General features: G+C 32.8%; 1 protein-coding gene across 1 annotated transcript; it reads right to left on the minus strand.

The window, feature by feature from the left end:
• Positions 1-983: 983 nt before the first annotated feature.
• Positions 984-8,570, minus strand: LOC124358104 (trypsin-3-like). Its single transcript, XM_046810397.1, has 7 exons — positions 8,495-8,570; positions 6,697-6,809; positions 4,977-5,065; positions 3,259-3,369; positions 2,824-3,067; positions 1,667-1,822; positions 984-1,299 (listed from the first exon to the last, which is right to left on the minus strand). The coding sequence occupies exons 1-7, from the start codon at positions 8,526-8,528 to the stop codon at positions 1,117-1,119; spliced, it is 930 nt and encodes a 309-aa protein (XP_046666353.1). The 5' UTR covers positions 8,529-8,570; the 3' UTR covers positions 984-1,116.
• Between the last annotated feature and the right edge of the window lie 11,048 nt (positions 8,571-19,618).

Consider the following 19,618-nt stretch of genomic DNA (forward strand, 5'->3'; position numbering starts at 1 on the left):
CGTAATTGAATTTTGTAACTGTATTTATTCCACAGACTTACACAATTCACAATCTACTATCCACACCTATTGTCTAGGAGCTGAAGGCCAACTTGTATTGTGTAAGCACACAACGTACTTTTCCTTCAACTCAATAGTATATTTTTTTTACAAAATAAATTGGGCTTCAGCTGCGTTAGTTTTTATGTCGGTCAAAATGGGAGTAAATCCAATATTTTTTTATTGAGAAACTTAAAACCAACTGACAGACATAAGTACCGTAAATGAGTGTTATATCAGCATCTTGTAACTATTTACTCCACTAAAGTGGAGACTATCGGTCCCTGTATTTTGTTGTCTATCTGTCATGTAAATATCATTATGTGTAACACATTTGCTATCGTTATAGTTTATAAAAAGTATAACACGACGTTTCAAGGATTGGAATCTATCCTCTTCGTCAGGTGGGGGAGGCATTAGTACATACAAAAATAACGAACAGAAAGAAGGGAAAGAAAAAGGTTCAAATATATACCAAAAACCGCTTGGAATCCAGTCCAGACGTTATGTTTGAACCCTTTTCTTTCCCTTCTTTCTGTTCGTTATTTTTTTATATACTAATACCTCCCCACACCTGACAAAAGAGGATAGATTCCAATCCTCGAAACGTTGTGTTATACCTTTTATAACCCATAACTATGACAAAAGTTCGAAATCCTGTTATCCTTTCAAACCTTCTATCGTCAATTGCAAACTTTAAACATAGAGTATAATTATTTGTCTGACAGTAGGTTTTAAGTGTATCAAGCTAGTAAAAATATAATTTCCATCTTCTATCTATCTTTAATATTAAACTTTTTGATGTCCTCTCATTTCGACCTCTACCAAAACTACCAAGACCGTTAATTAATGTATAAACAAAATTTGTAATCGATTTCAAGAAAAAACAGGTTGAGTGCTTATGCAATGCAAATTGCCTCTCTTAAAAATTTACAACAAATAACTTGAGTTAAACATTGTGAAAGTTTATTTCAGAACTTACATGTTATACTTGCTGGAATACTGCTGCGATGCGATTTTATACTTATGTAACACAAAACTTTGTTTCATTTCAAATGTTATCTACAGTTTATTTGACTACTGTGAAGGCTTCTCGTCTTCGTATTTGGCTCCAGTAACTTTTCTGATCCAGGGCGCTCCGGTAGCGACGTCCGCTATCAGAACCGGAAGTGCCCCTGCAGAGCATTCGCTTTCCGGTTTGAAGAAAAGAAACATCCCATAGAGCACTCCTTTGGCTACGAAAGGATCAGCCCAGTCTCCCTGTACAGTACAGTTTATTATAGTTTTATTTAACATTACAGATTTCTTTTTTGTAACCTGCAGAAGTATGTTGGCTCTTATGTTTATGAAGACACTGGCACTAAAGCATAATAATTTTTAATACTCCATTTCTTAGAATAATTTTCTGCAGAAATGCCATTTGTTTCTACGGCTTCTCCCAATGGTATTTTATAATTCTGTGATCCAACTTCCAATCGCTGTTTCGTATATGTAGTTTCTGGAGATGTTTTGAAGTTATTAAGTCTACTTAAATTTTTTAGATCAACAGAAGTAGAGAAGGCCATCATTCAGTTTTTCACAGGAAGAGTTAAACTTCTAAAGTATTGTAATATTGGCGAGGACTTACGTCACAGAGAGTGGTCTTGCCTTGGTTGTAAGCACATGCCATGGAGTCTGACCAGTTGCGGTAACTCCACCACGACTTACAAATGGCCTTGTCCACCCACTCCATCTCACCATCGAGCAGCTGTTGTTTAGAGTTGCCCTCACTTGATATACTACCCTGTAACATTGTGACATAAAGTTAACAAACCGCATTCATTAGGCCTATATTATTTTCATGAATGGTCTAAACCATATTTGTATTCTAACCTGCATACTGAGCTTGAGGTGCGAAAGACTACAGCACGGAATACTTTTACCACTAAATTATAAATCTTTATTTGATATTATTATTTTTTTTTTTTTCAGGTTAATATTTTTTTCTCTGTCATGTGTATATGAATCGTTAAAACGTATTCTACTCTATTAAGCTAGCTTTTAACAAGTTAGACTTTGTTTGAATCCTAATGCAAAAGAACAAATCAAATAAGAAACTTAAAAATATTCTTCCAATAAGGCACCTGAAATAAAGCGGCTATGGTTTTTCAACTTGGCGCTATCTTTTTTTATCTCTATAAATAAAGAATATTACTAGGGCAAAACTTGTGGCAATTTATAAAAATCTTACGATATGTCATCCACATTCTAATCCTAATAAAGGGAAAGTGCCTTTGTTTTTTTTTTTTTTTTTTGCTTTCACGAATAACTACTCAACCGATTGCACTGAAAATTTACAGGATACCAAGGATGAATATAGGTCTTTTATTATTTCGAAAATACCTTTTTGGCTTCTAAACTTGGGCTCTATTAATTAAAAGGCCCTATCAAATGTAATCAATAGTTTTGTGTAAACGTTGTTTATCACAACACAACCCCAGTTTTAATAAACATAACCACTATTTTTACTGTGATATTTATGTTTACAATCCAAATCTAAAAGTAATGTTACAGCTGAAGCACTTCAAATACACTGAAACATATATTACATTAATTTCATAAATATTAAAACATTAAACATTTTGAATATCATTAACCTACACAAAGCCTTCAATTCTACAAGTGTAGTTGAATTGACCTTTCCATTACCGGGAAAACTTTTGTACTGGGAAAACGGAAAACAGATCCACACGTACTCTCTTTCTACGTAAATTACTACTAATTTATTGTATACATTTTACTGACATCCTTGCCCCAGCCGCAGACCACCATACTGTAGTTGACTGGAGGGTCTGACTTAGGTAGTCGGACCGGTCTGATTCTGCTGTTCCAGTGGAACTTTCCCACTACCTGAATACACAGGAACTCGTAGTCAAACACATCTCCCTGGCCGTACTGGGGGTGAACCTCCAGCCTCTGAACCTGGTAGCGCTTTCCCGTCACAGAGTCCTGGCTGCCCGCCAACACCGATACTTCTGACACGTTCAAGCTGAAGTGAACACCTACTGTTACTATATGTCTACACAAACACATCTCCCTGGCTGTACTGTGGGTGCACCTCCAGCCTCTGAACCTGGTAGCGCTTTCCCGTCACAGAGTCCTGGCTGCCCGCCAACACCGATACTTCTGACACGTTCAAGCCGAAGTGAACACCTACTGTTAGTATATGTCTACACAAACACATCTCCCTGGCTGTACTGTGGGTGCACCTCCAGCCTCTGAACCTGGTAGCGCTTTCCCGTCACAGAGTCCTGGCTGCCCGCCAACACCGATACTTCTGACACGTTCAAGCTGAAGTGAACACCTACTGTTAGTATATTTCTACACAAAAACATCTCCCTGGCGTACTGGGGGTGAACTTCCACTCTCTGAACCTGGTAGAGCTTTCCCGTCACAGAGTCCTGGCTGCCCGTTAACAACAATACTTCTGATACGTTCAAGCTGAAGGGAACATCTACTGTTAGTATATGTCAACACAAACATTAATTAGTACATATCTGGAACCGTTATAGCTTGTTGTTTGTTAAAATCTATGAATTATTAATGGTTCAATATATTTGGATTTTACATTTTGAATTCATCAGTAATAACTGTTCAAAATCCCAAATCTTAAACAGTAGAAAATGTTATATTAAAATTTAAACACAATAAAAGTGTTTTAAATATAAAAAATTATTTCTGTCTGGGCTTTTATCATTACAGTTATACATGCATATAGTTTTCGTATAGGTTTAATTAATAATTTAATTATGAATGCATAAATGTTTACAAATTATTTAGTATTAACTAAATATTTTATGATATGGGTGTAAGTGTTCCTCTCTGTATCTTATCCATCACTCCTCTTATCTTCTGTTCATTTATTAATGTCATTCACACATCATGTGGCACTCACATTACATGAGGTACTCACACAGCATGAGGTACTCACATAACATGTGGAACTCAAATGCAGCACTCATGTGGCATTTCCACGATATTTTCCATCACTCGAATAGACATTTAACAGATCGTAGAGAGTACGTATGTTATGGTCTTAGAAAGAAACTTATCAATGAAAATTAATATACATATAGATGTTTTAGTGACTATAAATTCCAATAACGCAATTATTGCCCTTAAATTATTTACTCGTATTCTATTTAAATATTAAATAACTGAAAACTTTATAGGAAAATTAAAGAAATTTATCATCTTCTTTTTTTGAAGTAAAGGTTTATATATAGCGGGGATCTCTCTTTATGCTCTCTCCCCGCTCTACATTTAAAAGTGTCTAAATTTCAGGAAAATATTGCTGTCCGGGGCACACACATCTTGACAACGTCCAACACCTTGCAGACGTACTGAACGAGATTGTAAGTATTCCAGTAAGTAAGTACTCAAGACTATTTACGTTAGTTACCAGTCGGGAAACCGTCAACGAGAGTAAATAAATGAATGCTTGCTACATTATATCCAGGAACCATTGTCAAAATCAGTGTTGGTAATATATAAACCAAGATTTATGCTAAATCATTTAGTTTTCGAGATTTGGAGTGGAAATGCAGACTGATAGACAGACAAAAATGAAAATGTTCCTTCCCCACGAATTATTGGCTTTGCTAACGCTCAGCCAAAAAAGCTAATCTAATAAAGAAACTGGCCATCGCTCGTAAATAGGTTTTAAAGAAACTTGTGAGAACTTAGAGTTTCAGTATATAAAGTAAAACATTATGTTAAACTTGTTTTGACACCATATTACATAGTCAATTACTGCAATTAAATTTTATACAGCTACATTTATACGAGCTTTGTTCATGTATATCCATTACGCAGTAAAACACACGCATCCAAAACACATAATAATAACAATCCTAATTGAACTTGTTCTCCCATATTTAACTGTTCTACGTACATACCTGCCTCCACATTGGGGAATTGTAAGAACCCAAGTTCTGCTTACTATGGTGCCTGCACAGGTGAAGTAGTTGTTTAAACACACGGCGACCTAGATCAGAGCAGTTAATTAGTTCTTAGAATAATGTTGTTGCAAATAATAACATTTGCGCTATAAACCAATTATCTTGCCTAGTGTTTAATGCATCATACATGACGTAGTTACATACATCACAAACAATTACAACACGTCCAACAAAACTAATTTATGTACAAGTTTGAAATTAAAACTCTCGGAAGGTTAAGCTTAAAATATTGGAAGAAAAAGCTTTTAACTTGGTATCAAGAAATTGAAAGAAAGATGATGCAAAAAAAGTAATATTCTCTATTTAATGTACGAACATTAATTTATACGAAATTTACTAGTACACTGTTTAAAAGCACGTTTTATAATTTTAACTCTTATGATTCAGGATATCCTTATAATCCTGACACATACTTGCTACCGACCAGTAAGGATATTTAAAATTTCAAAAAGTTTCAGGACACCAATAATACCAAACCCGAATTCCTCCGCATTTAATTCTTCGGTCTGACTCTCCTACAGGTAAAATATAAACTGTAGTCGGATATAATATAGAAGATCCAACGGAATTTGGAGGTGTAATTATATATTTTTCACACACATTGTATTTTGTGAATGTATGTATACGAAATGTAAATCAAACTTTATTTAAAGTGATTTATTTAAATAGTACAGACATTGCATGTGATGAAACTACTACGTTATTTCCATAATATTTTATTTCATTTTTCTTATATACTTTAATTCAATAATTTAAGCATAATTAACAAATAAAGAAATTGGAGTGATATGTGGAGCCATTTCATTGTGATCCTCATAATTGATAAAATTCATTTTACCTTAGTAATGTAATTATTATGTTCCAAATTATGTGGATACTTTGTTAAATTTCACTTCGTTTCTATAACTGATCGAATATAAATAGTGTAGAAGTACTATTTACCTCTCTATTTTAATCTATTAAATCAAATATACCACAATTTCGAAACCACTAAGTACCATTACGCAAAAAACTCTTCCTGGTCTGATGCTTGCAACCTAACAATATTGTAATAACTGTTATGTATTTGTATAAAAGGTATCCATTTATCTAAATTCTTTACAACGGATTTATACTCATTTCCATGGGAGCCAGCAAAGTGTACCAGCAATAGACATTACTACATTATATTGCAAAGATCACAGACTACAGTTGTTCGTTGAAAGCCTTTTTCACATAAAGTACAGCCTGACGCATTGCGTAAAATTTTAAAAGTTGTAAAGTAATGTCCTCTCTAAATGATTTTTACTTCCACAATTCTTAGTGAAACAAATCGGTGAATAAACAGTGTATTTTGTTAAAAGTTAATTTAATAAAAAAATGATTTTGACAAAATATTTAATTATACAGGTAATTTTGTCATCGCTTCTTCCAATTTAAGTGTAAATAATAAAATATTTTACCGTAACTTAGTAAAAGAATATTTTTATTGCTACCCGTGCTATAGCTATCGACAGATACCTTTTGGATGAATTTTAATTAAATGTTATAATGAGGTTTTGGTAACTGAGAATCAATTTAGTGACAAATATGCATGGCATTGTCAAAAAAAGGGCAACAAAAGGGAATTTGGGACAGCTACTATCTAGGTTTCAAACCCTCTGGTGGGCAGACTCACCAGATATGGATGTTTCTGAATTGTAGTAGAGTTTCCATCGTATATGCCCAAGCCTCTGTTATACAGCGGGGAGGGAATCTCCTGGCCAGGCAGCCCATAAGTCACAGTTATTCCTTGTAACAGTTATATTGTAACATAAATACAACATCTAATTATATTTTATTACATATTTTATCGCAAAAAAAAAAAAAATAAATCTTCACTGTGTAAATCTTTTTAATTTTTTACATTACAGTTGGCAACATACATTAAATAAAGAATTAACATTACATATGTGGCTGAGCGTTTGCGAAGCCTGTCACTCATTGGGGCAGGAAAATGTTAATTTCGTTCTGTCTGTCTACCCGCACTATATTTCCAGAATAAACTGACCTACAGACTAGAAATTCTGCATTAAATGTCCTCTCTATACCGGGTGACTCCGATAAAAATTCCGATTTTTTCATTGTTGATAGAGGACGTGAAAAAAACCGTTTTGGGGCCATTACGACTGGTGGATGTTTTTTAATTACAATGTGAAATTGGGACTTCTTTGTTTCATTTGTATCAATATGCGTGTTTAGTTCTACAACAATCCAAAATATTTATTGACACATCATACACATATCAGGTAAATAAATTTTGATTGGCTGCACTATGTCTCAATCAATATTGGCACTCTTTAAATTGCATGATTGCATTGATAACTTACCTTTACAGTTTAAAAATAAGATTGACAAACATTTTAGTTAGTAAAATTTAAGTTATTTAAAATTATATTAATTTATTAAATTATATTAAGTTACCCATAATAATAGCATAGATATAGATATAATCACATAGATATAACATAGATTATATGGCACATAATTATCGAAACGTTGTCCTTGTTTTTTAACTCCAAGGTGCATCATAATTCATAAAATATTATATATTATAGGTAAAGTACTAAATCTGAACTGACGAACAACTTAAAGTGTTGCATAAAACTTCATTTCTATGTAGTTTCATCGAGTTCGAGGATGCCACATGGCATTAACTGCAGGAAGTTTTTTACCTTATTACAGGAGCGACCTAAAATACTAAAAATAATATTAAGTTTATAGAGTTTACTATACTTACTAATAATGTAAGAATTTCGAAAATGTTTCACAGTTCCGTGGATTACTCTTGTCACTTGTATTGTATTTATTGCAATACGACAATCGACCTAGTTCATGTCTATAGTACTATCACAGAAGTCTTGCTGTAATAATGTTCACAGCGTTATCCAATGGCCAGACCTATTACAATTGGCGAAATCTGCTGACTTGCCCTAGTTATTATTCCCAGTGAGTTCTAAGTTCAAATTTTTATGGAATATATTCTGATAAAATTAATCATTTATTCCATAATACCTGCAGACAACAAGATAAAAACGGGTGTTTAAATGTTGCAAATTACATTAGTGTTTTTGCGCTAAGTCCTATGTTTACCCATTTTCACAATAATCTCGGTATAAACCATTTATTGTAACTTATAGATTATATAGCACATAATTATCGAAACATTTTCTTTGTTTTTTAACCCCAAGGTGCATCATAATTCATAAAATATCATATATTATAGCTAAACAATTTTTAGATCACAAAATTTAATATAAAACTAAAGTATTTTGATTGAGTACTTTAATAATCATATTGGGATTGCATTCCACTTTATACATACAAATAAATATATCCCAAGCATCTGTCACAAGTTAAATTTTGAAAATGTAAGTGGTTATATGAAATAGGTTTAAATGAAGAGTTTTAAATAATAGTAACGAGTATCAACTCACCAACAATTGAGAGGATGATCAGAAGAAAATCCATCTTCTCTCAGTGGAAGTATCAAGCTAATCCACATATTTCAAATCATAACTTCAAGATCGTTAGCGGTTATCTCGCTCTTGAAAGAGATTAAATAGTACACAGTTGTTAAGATAATTCAGTAACATCAAATCAAATACAAACGTTTATCAGTGAATTGTAGTAATCAATACAAATGTGTTGTAAATATGACTGTGTGCACTTTACTTGCAGTATGATAGTACTTTCCTGTGTTTAATAAGCCACAAGCACCTACGACAATGTCTTCAATAAAAATTAATTTGTATTAATATGTTCTGTTTTATGAAGATGGAAACCCAACCATACACTACCTGTGATTTGTTGGGACACAAAACTGTACATGTTTCCTGGAAAACACGTTTTTGAGTATTGATTAATTGCTGTTGTTGATTGACAGCATTCGATTTTATGATTGATCAAACAACCTGCATAGTGTTTAGATGTATTATAACTTGCATTATTAAATCTTTCTGATAATAAATATTTAACTTCCTATCGACGATTTCAATATAACGAAACATTGACACATTTAGTTAGTTAATTTAGAAATTTTTAGAAGTAGAAGTAGTTTGAATATGAAAACTAAGTGCAATGTCTTTTATCTGGTTATATTTTACCTATTTGACCCAAGCCTAAACAAAATCTTTAAAACACAAAATTATATAATGGGTTTATTTTTCAAATACAATAATCATCTCTCTTTTTTTTTCAAATATTTCCACATTTCCTGTGGATAACCAGGTGGTTAAAACTTTTCACAGCGAAATCAATCCTTTGTAGTTAGAATTAAGGTTTTTACATCCATAACCTAAAAACAAAATGTAATTATATAAAAAAAATAACTAATGTAAAGTAAAATTCATTTCTATCCTAATCAGTATTACACTGATCATACTCCTGAATCTAATACTGTAATAACCATTTTAATATTGTTTGAAAATTATAAATATAATTTTTGACATATATACACTAGGAGGAATATTTTTAAACATCATTAATAAATATATATGTTATTTTTGTATGGAATATTTATGTTATTTTTCACTAGAGAATGTTCGAGGAACTTCAATAAATATACTTTAAGCATTGGGTTTATACTTCCCAAGAGTTTAGTAATGAATCTAGCATAGCGGTATATACCAAGGTAACGTAATTTACTGTGCTGAAATTCATTAACAGTAATATGTAAAGTTCTTTTTGGAAATATGGCAAAAGAGCCTTTTGAAAATCATTGTCATTACTTCTATTTCAAAAGTAACACTATTATTCGATGAAGCTTACAGAGATTCTATACTGAAATTGAAATTCCTTGAATTATTTATTCACTAACCTTCAATAAATTGTAAAAAAATGGTATTTAACGGCTGTTTTAAATAAAAATACTCCTTATAATAGTTCATATTGTACTATAGCAAAGTTTGACTTTCTGTGCTACTTACGTGTGATGTGAAATTGACAAAGACTTGGAAAATAATATTGATTATTTCTAATATTGAAAGGATATTTTTAATACTTCTAATATATAAGCCCCAAACTGGAAGATATATATGATGATTATACATGGAGTTGTGATTAATTACACCTTTAAAAACTATACCCAATCTTTAATGTAGGTTCTGCCATCTCTTACTAGTTACTATTTTGACCAAATCGAGTTGCATGTTCAAACATATCTTAAAGTTATATATAAAAAAAATTTGAAATATCAAAATCTGAACATATTTCAAAATGTAATTTGAAGGTTTGGTGTCGATCTATAGCTAAGAGCCTTCATCAGTGACCGTGATAACACCAAACACTGACCCAATTTTGGGGGTTTATTCAGATTCAGTGTCTCTACAATGATCCAACATCCCCAGAATGGTGAAACCAGAGGCTGGAAGGGCTACAACTACGGCTGTGTCAAGATATCCGGGCAGTTCTAGTGGTCGAAAAAGATCAAACCCATTATGTACGCTCCCCAACATCGAGGCTCGTATTGTCCCGAGTTAGCGAAAATAGACAGGAGGTCTCCGAAGCGCGCCCCTCCCAAACTCGGAGCAAAGTAAAAAAAAAACATGCCAAAGTAAAATCACATGCCACTAGTGGGAAGAGACAAAAAGCGAGACAAGATTTCGAGTACATAATATAATTAGTAGGTGGCAAACATTTCCATGCAAAATACAATTAACTGCAGCACCACGGTGCACCGCGTGGCATACTCCGATATGATGGACGGGGGTTGGGTCGCTACGGTCAGTTTAGTCACTGTAGGACAATAGAAGGGCGCAGCCATAATGTGGAGTAGATCTCGTCAAACAATTCACTTTTATACAATAAACTGCAAAACTGTTTTTCATCCAGAAAATTTCAGTTACGCAGCCCTTATAGATCTATATAAACTAATATCAATATTACTTTCAGAGCCATGATATCGAGGACACCACACACCCTCTGAGACAGGGCAGGATGAGATGGTATGACAAAGCTATCTGTGCCACAGAGTACAAAGTATGGCTCAACCTTAACTGGACGGAAAGGATGGCATGCGCTTACAATCGCGGCAAGACCACACTCTGTCGGGTAAGTTTTTTCGGTTATTTACATTAGATCTTCTTTGCGTATAACACTTTGGTTGTGAGTTATAATGTATATTTTTGGTAATTTAGTTATGTTTGTTTGCATTAAATTGATGCGCAATTCGTATGGCTTAGTCGGGTGTCAAATGCTGGCGAAGATCTTTTAGGGTAACTCCCTTACTTTAAATAGGTATGGGGATGGCATTACAAGATAATGGCTAATGAAATGTATTCAATAGCGTACGACACATATAGACTTTCGGTTACTGGCTTACACCACAAGGCCAATAAAAACAACACTTGATATCACAGGGTTACAGGGTATGGATACGTGTAACAGGTGTAACCGTTCCCAATGGTTGCATGCGAAATTTCAAGTCTACTGTTTAATTTTTTAGACTTACAATCACGTGTAGAAATGTCACATGACTGTGCTCAGTGTTTTAATAAGTTTATTTATTCCGACACTTCCTCGTTGCTATCGTGGTTACCCACAACACCAATGTAAAAATATTCGCTAATGCAAATCTCCAGGGAGTGATACTCACCATCATCTAACTCTATGTTACTTATATAGAAACAAAGTTTCATGCACAATTAAAGTCAGTCCATAAGTACATTTGTTCTCGAGATATCGTCTGGACAGACACATAGATGACATTTTTCAACCTCTTGAGTGACATGTGTCGCTAATGCTTTTCCAATAATACGCTTTTCCTCCTTCATACTTTCCTTAAATACATTATACAGTCACAAGGACTTTCTTATTCGATTAGACAAATCAACGAGTAATAAACAATTTAATATGTAAATATAACCGATATTAATCGTATAATGATACTTGAAGGATAAAAATATCGTTAAAAACTAATTTTACAATAGGACAATTAATACTCACATCATTGAGTTGTATCAGAGTATGATATCTGTTTGTGAAATGATATGTTCAATTGACAAGGGAAGGAACACTCGTCGGTAATAATAGATATGGTGACGTCAGAGTGACGGGTGAGGGGTAGTAGGGGGGGGGACTCAGCGCTATGTTCCAGACCCGCGGTGGAGACACAGTGTTGACTCTTGTCGTCAATACTATCAGCTGGACAATTACACATACCCAGCTGATAGTATAGTTGGTGGGGGGGGTATTTCAAACTATACCTGGTTTAATCAATACAGAGTACATAACACTATGCTTTCTGGTTCTGAACAATACATATAATGCAAAGTTTTTACCAATAAACTCTCACCAATGCAGATAACTTATTTTTATTAGAATTAAAGTTATTCACTTTTCCTAAGCAATATTAGATATATTTTTTTTGTTTCATTTAAATATTTCATGACATATTAGGTTGAAAATGTATATTCCAGAGTTCATCAAACACTGATTTAGTTGGTTAGTTGGTCCTAGAACTTAGGACTGAGACTTAAAATTTAATGGTATTCATCTTAAGATACTTTTACATATATATTTTATATCCAGCCTAATATAATTTTAGTTTTATTAAACTTTAAAGACTTTTCACCTTGAACGTTAGAATGAGGAGAATAACGGGTGAAATCATATTTCCGCAGGTCTAAAAAGGTTTTTTGCTGAAAGTTCTAAGATTCAAACGAGGTAAATAGAGATTCACTTGCACCATGATTGTTAAAAGGCAGTACAAGCTTTCTACGACTAAGATAGTAAATACCGAGCCTATTGTAAACATCACTTTAATAACAATTATAAGGCCTCTTAATAGGCCTAGATGAAATCTTTCCCATATTATGTTATATAGATATATTATGTAGATAGTGCCGTACATGTAAATTAATTTTTGCCAGAAACTGAATTTGTTTAAAAAAAATATTTATCAACTTCTCGGATTTCATCTGTAACTAACCACTAAATATAAGATCTTGCTAATGATTTAATTTTTAATTATTAAGATATACGTATATTACTATTTAAAATAACATTATTCCTCTGTAATGACAGTAAAAATATGACTACAATTCTCCATTCCTTTCCTATATAAAATTTGGTCTTAAAGGTATAACATAGCTGTAGACTTTGCCTGTTGAAATGTTGTTTTATTTAGTTTGAACATTTAAAAAATCTAAAGGAACTGACTTTTAGTAGTTGCACGTAAATAGGCACCGCTCCATTTCAATCTTTATTAATATTCTAACTAACGATTAGTACTAATGGGCGTGACGTACTTTGGTTACTTAAACTGTCAAAACATAAATAAATCGTAACCTAATAAAAATAAACGTCCAATAATTTGCAGTTACTAGTCTCAAAATAAGTGTATTATTCTTTGGGTATAAATTTCTTAGTAATGGTTTATGATCCTTAAACTGCAATCAAACTGTTACCCGTACATCGATTAAATTTGTTAATCCTCTAAACAAATGAGTAAAACTAAATAATCCTCTAAACCTCCTTTGAATATTTGTAGTTCTGCCTTTGAAAGAGGTTTGGATTTAAGCCTGGATTTAAGGGCGATAAATTACTCCTTCAAAACTTGCAATACTCAATAAACAATCAAGTATTGGTCAGTTTGCGCCTACAACTAATATTGCTGACAAATAACGTACTTAAACAGCGTTTAGCGAACTATTTCTAACACTTCTTTGACTTAGTTGAATTATTTAAGATTTTTTTTAATTACACGCTATATTCAACACGGTGTCCATTGACTTAAGGTTGTTGCCATATCTATAAATAAACCACTCATATTAATTTATTAGCATAATAAATGTTTTTGAACTTAGTAACAGATTTAAAATAATCAACTATTTTTGACATTTTTTAATTAAGGTGGATTCAGTCTTTCTCGAAGACAAAACGTGAGGTTTTCCTCCTGAAATATAAACTTGCACTAGGCTTTTTCCTAAATTCTTTCCCTTTCTCTTGGGTTTTTCTATAAAACCTTCCTTCAGTTGTCTCATACTGAGATTTGACATTGGTAAGAATGTGATGTAAATACCTCTCTACATGGTTATACAGGAGGACTTCGGGACTGGTCTTGTACACAACGGAGTAGTATACGGGATGTTTCCCGGGACCGGGGACTTGTTCTGCTCTGAATACTCAAGCTCTACTGGTTGACGTAAATACCAGCGCCCCATGGTTCAGAGAGATTACAGGGGCCAACTGAAGACATGCTCTGGTAGAAATTATGAATAATTGAAAATTTTAGTGCGTATTTTATAATATTGAATATCATTGTTGAAGTTTATAAAAGGATGTTTGGGTACATAGTCCGAGTTAAACAATACAATATAAAATCTCTACCACTAGGTCACGCATAGAAGACCAAATTTTAGATATAAAGAGAATATAAAAGTGTAGTCATATTTTTATATTTTAAATATAGAGGTGTACAGTTTTTGTAGCCAGTAATATACGTACCTGCAATGAGCTACAAGCGTATCAGCTTCAGAATATAATATACTCGTATAATAGTAACCCTTGTATTATTAAATGCTTTATCTAGATGACTTAACATATTGAATACATTAACAACTTCAGTATGTAAACTCAGTTTGCGTTCAAACTCTTTGTTATACTCTATCGTACAATTAAATACCAGTTACTTGAATCAGCTTTGGATCTTTCAATATGCAATCTGCTAAATAATGGATTACAGTTTTGTATTGCAGGTTAAAAAGCTATTTATACAAGAAATGGTCATAATACCAGGGTAAACTTTAGTTTACTGTAGAGATGATTTCAAACTGAAGTAGTTTTATTTTATTTTAAGTTTGTTTACATAAAAATTGACCAAGTTTACACATTTAGAACATGTTTTTAAACAGAAATGTGATATCATAATTCTCATCTTTCCTCACAAGTAAAAGGAAAAATCCCTTTTAAACGAAAATGATGAACCGATCTATATATCAATAAAAAGGACAAAAAAATTGGATGAATTAACATGGGTGATCTGGAAAACTTCCGTCAGTTCTAAAAGGATTTTGAATGTGTGAGCCTTACTTTCCAAAGAGTATGGGCAATTTGATCAATGACTAATTGAAAAATACATAATTGCTCTTACTCATCATTTTATAATGGGGCTTAAACTGAGTTGTAGTTCATATTATATATTAATATGTCGGTATTCCAAATTGTTAAAGGCCTAATATTTCAGCAAATTAATTTAATAATCATTCAAATCTAGTTTAATAAATTAACGTTTAACAAGAAGATAATTTAATACGAAACTGGATAGTGTATTAAATAACTCATATCAGCAGGAACAATATGTTTTCAAGACTACAGCTCAATTGAGATGCAGTACTTTTTTGCGTTATCGTATTCCTTTCTTCAGATGTGAACAATTGTTTTTACGAATTTGTAATTAAGCTTGAGTTGCTGCCAAGTATGTTGTTGCCTTTTCTTCTACCTTATATATTTTATTTGCTTCTACTGCTCTATTGGCAAGAAGAATTAAAGTAAAGTCATCTGTGCTGAAAATTTGAGCATTACTTTAACCACTTAACAAAAGAAGTAAACGTTAAAAATAAAAACGATGTGAAACATCCATAATAAGCAAGCTATAAATCTACTGAACACTTAGCTCTCAGGGGACATGGTCTCCTTCTTTTATGTCTGCAGACACAAAACAACAATGTGATATCTTGTTTACAAGTTTTAAAGTTCTCATGGGATTGTTTGTTGTAGAATATAATTGAACAGTTTATTCTCCAGACTTCTTTCATCACTTTAAGACTATTAAAAGATTACCAAAAACGTTTAATGATACTAATGCCCAATAAGCATTATTAGTTACTCCATGTAGTTTTAATAGGCAAACTACAAACTGTAATAATCGAATTACCATATTGTTCCACTGAAATATATATTTACATTAATAATGTTTTGGAAATCATAATTATGTATCATCTGATATACTTATCATTACCATACCGTCCTCGTTTGCCTGCATTAATGACCTAAATTTATCTTCATTGCCATAGGATAAACTTGAATTTCAATCGTAATTTATGCGAATCCTGGACTTATGAAACCCCGGACAATATACTCGTACAACCTGCCTGTTAAAAGCCTGCGTCGACTGTTTGCTGAGCTTGTAACAATCTTGGCAACCTTGGCTGTAGAAAGCGCCATCCTAAACTACGTAATAAAAATAATAAAAGCATTATTTCACTTTGACTTGAAGATTCCGATTACATAAAAATATTATATTGGAAGTTTTTAGCCTCTTAGATCAACCTAACTACCTCTTGGTACATCATTAGGTCTCTGACACCTCAAATCTCTAATTGTTTTGTCTCTAAAACAAAATGCCCTAGACTTTTAGCATTTGTGTCCATTCCATCTTAGTAATTTTTAGGTCTATAGAAGGTTCTATAGGTTTTCCCTAAAGCTCTTCGCTCTTTGGCGTCCTAATCTCAAATCATGTACCTATGATATCACACTATCACCAGTGACTCTCCTGATGTCTAGTATTCCTTGGCGTACCACGCTCGAAGATCACATAGTCTATAGTATTTTAGGGCATCTGTAGCCAACCATGCCTATTATAAAGCTTCATCATCCCTTAATACTTCTAAGACCGCCTGGAAAATTGAATATCTTTGGGTTTTAGACCATCTGGCTTCTAAGACCATCTTGAGTCTGGGAACAGTCCGACTTTAGGAGCTCTAGGCTTAGAGGATCTCCTAGTCTATAACACTGATGATGAGGTCTTATAATACAATACTCTTGGTGGGTCCGACATTGACATTCACTATGACAGCTTGATTTTTTAAACAAAAAGGTTAAGCCATTGTTGTCATGAGATCCGTAGGTCAACGTTCTCCATAGGTTTCTTCCTGGAATGTTTTGTTCTCTATGTGGATTGGCGTTTAGTTATTTATATATATTTATTACTATTATATTATATTTATTGCACTTTATTTATATATTTTGTACAAATATTTATTCTTTATGATAAGGTTTCAAATGTTGTCTTTATTATTATTTGTGTGCCAAAAGTAAAGAATTGTGCTATGGACTTGAGCTATAACTCAAGACACTGATGTCTGTTGTGGAATTTTTGTGAACTGCTATAATATTATTAGGGTAAATTCTGTTTTATAGTATGTAAATAAAATAAAATAAACACCTCCCGCAGTCTGAAAGCCGCATAATCATTCGGCTTGTGGACTTCCATATCACTGGGGAACGTGTAAGCAGCTGCTAGCTTGAATCGAATAGCTATCAGAATCATTCGGTCTATAAAAAGTTCTGATGTCATCAGGAATCCAGAAGTTCTACGACCTCACTTGCAGAAGCTCTCATTTCTTAGATCTAGAAAATTTTACAGATCTAAAATGTTATAATAGTTTTATCCCCTTTCCAACTGAATTCTCTTGGTTCCTTATTTATTTATTTTTATTCAACGAGATGTACATACCATTTCTGGTTAAAAATCATGTGTTTATAAAATGATTATAATATTTATAACAATGTGTTTTTATTGTATTACATATTGTCACTATTATAAAATTAAGTACTAAAGCGTTTAATATGTCCCTATATACTGAATATATTTAGCACTGTGACTCCAACTTCTCTGGTTTTATTTCTCTAAAATACAAAAATAATGAGACCCACGTAATTTAAAAACTAAATTATGACCTTTTAGCACTAAAAACCAGAAATTACAATAAAAAATGAGCAAATTTAGATTTTCTCAGTACTATAGGTCAATATATTATTACGATTCTTTATATAAACATATACCTCTGAAGTGATCACCACTCTACAAAATCAAATTAATCTAAATTTTTACCTAATAAGCTCATTTTTCCTTCCAACCTAAAAACACATTGTGCAAAATAAAGGAGCAGACAAATTTTCTCAATGCCTGAATCAACTACTCAAAATAAAAATAGCATTTTATCTGCTGCAGCTTTTCATGAACCCTATCCCACCACTTTATTGGAAGTAAGAAATGGCAATACTATATTACCGCCCTTGGTTAACTATAATATTATCTGTTCAGTATTATAGTTTGATTTTTCATTTCTTCAATACACTTTTCCAATAGATAGTTAGTTAGAAACCGTTCAAACATAACTTATTAAAACGCAAAATTTTCTCCAGTTAAGACATAACATATTCACTCTAAACGACGAAATCTGTGGTAATTTATTTTATTAAGTCTGATGACACATTCATATCATCTGTGGACAAAGTTAGCTGCACGCGGTTTGGAGCTAAGAGCTTGTTTACGCAACACAGCAATGAGCTACTTGCAGAACTGTCAGTAATAATTGGACAAGTTTGAATCAACAATAAACTCACACTTAATGTTGCAAACAGCTGCTTCACTCCAAGTTGTAAGTTGTTAGTCTTGAGCTGTAGACAGTTTATAAGTCTACATTTTACGAGACATGAGATCGCGGAGCCTTGTTAACAGTTCACACTGTATACTATATGCTTAGACTCTCATATTCATTACCTATCGTAAAACCCTTATGTTCTAAATAATTTTATGAATTAATGCTCCTAGTACTATCTTAATGAATAGCAGAAATGGTTTTTTTTTATTTCTAAGCTTTGCACTCAGTGTTTATGTATTCTACTATATTTAATTGAAAGGATAACAAGATTTCGGACATTTGCCATCGTTATAAGTTACCAAAGGTATAACACAACGTTTCGAGGGTTGGAATCTATCCTCTTAGTCAGGTGGGGAAGGTATTAGTACATGTATAAATGAAGAACAGAAAGAAGTAAAGAACAGAAAGAAAACTGTTCAAACATACCCAAAACATACTTGGAGTCCAGTCCAGGCGTTGTCACTGGACAGGATGCAAGTCCCGAACACAAATCACGAGTACGAGGATCACAATCACACACCCCACCAACACAGGCTACAGTGGGATTTTATTTCTCTTATTTTCTTCTTTCCGTTCTGTTTTATGAATTAATACCTTCCCCACCTGACGAAGAGGATAGATTCCAATTCTCGAAACGTTGTTATACATTTTGTAACCTATAACGATGGTAAATGTACGATATACTGTTATCATTTTGAACATTCCATCGTCGATAACAAACTTTAAACAAAGAATATTGCACTGTTATTATATAATGTGATACAGTTATTTAGTCGTGTTGGGGATCTTAAGACTAATCGATGTTACTTGAGCAACGCTTTTGACGCGTGCATTGGTAACATCGGTAGGTCATCAAAACTGAGATATCAAAATATTACGTGGTAGTCCACTTATAAAATTATTGAATCTCAAATATTCGTATAACACCTTTGACAAAGACTGTAAATAGAGTAATCTCGAGTGCGAGTAGAGGCTGTTTGTGGAAATCTATAAAATAGTCCAAAGAAGGCTACCGATAACATATGTTGTCATATTTATATAATAGGAAAACAAAAGACTTACTTACTATCACCTTTCTGCTTTCTTAGATTGCTTTTATAACTTGTTATGCATCATTCAGTCCAAAACAAGGTTCACGTCTGATATTTATCGTAATGCCTTATGTATACTTTT

This window comes from Homalodisca vitripennis, chromosome 3 (assembly GCF_021130785.1).
Source record: "Homalodisca vitripennis isolate AUS2020 chromosome 3, UT_GWSS_2.1, whole genome shotgun sequence".
Taxonomy (NCBI): Eukaryota; Metazoa; Arthropoda; class Insecta; order Hemiptera; family Cicadellidae; genus Homalodisca; species Homalodisca vitripennis.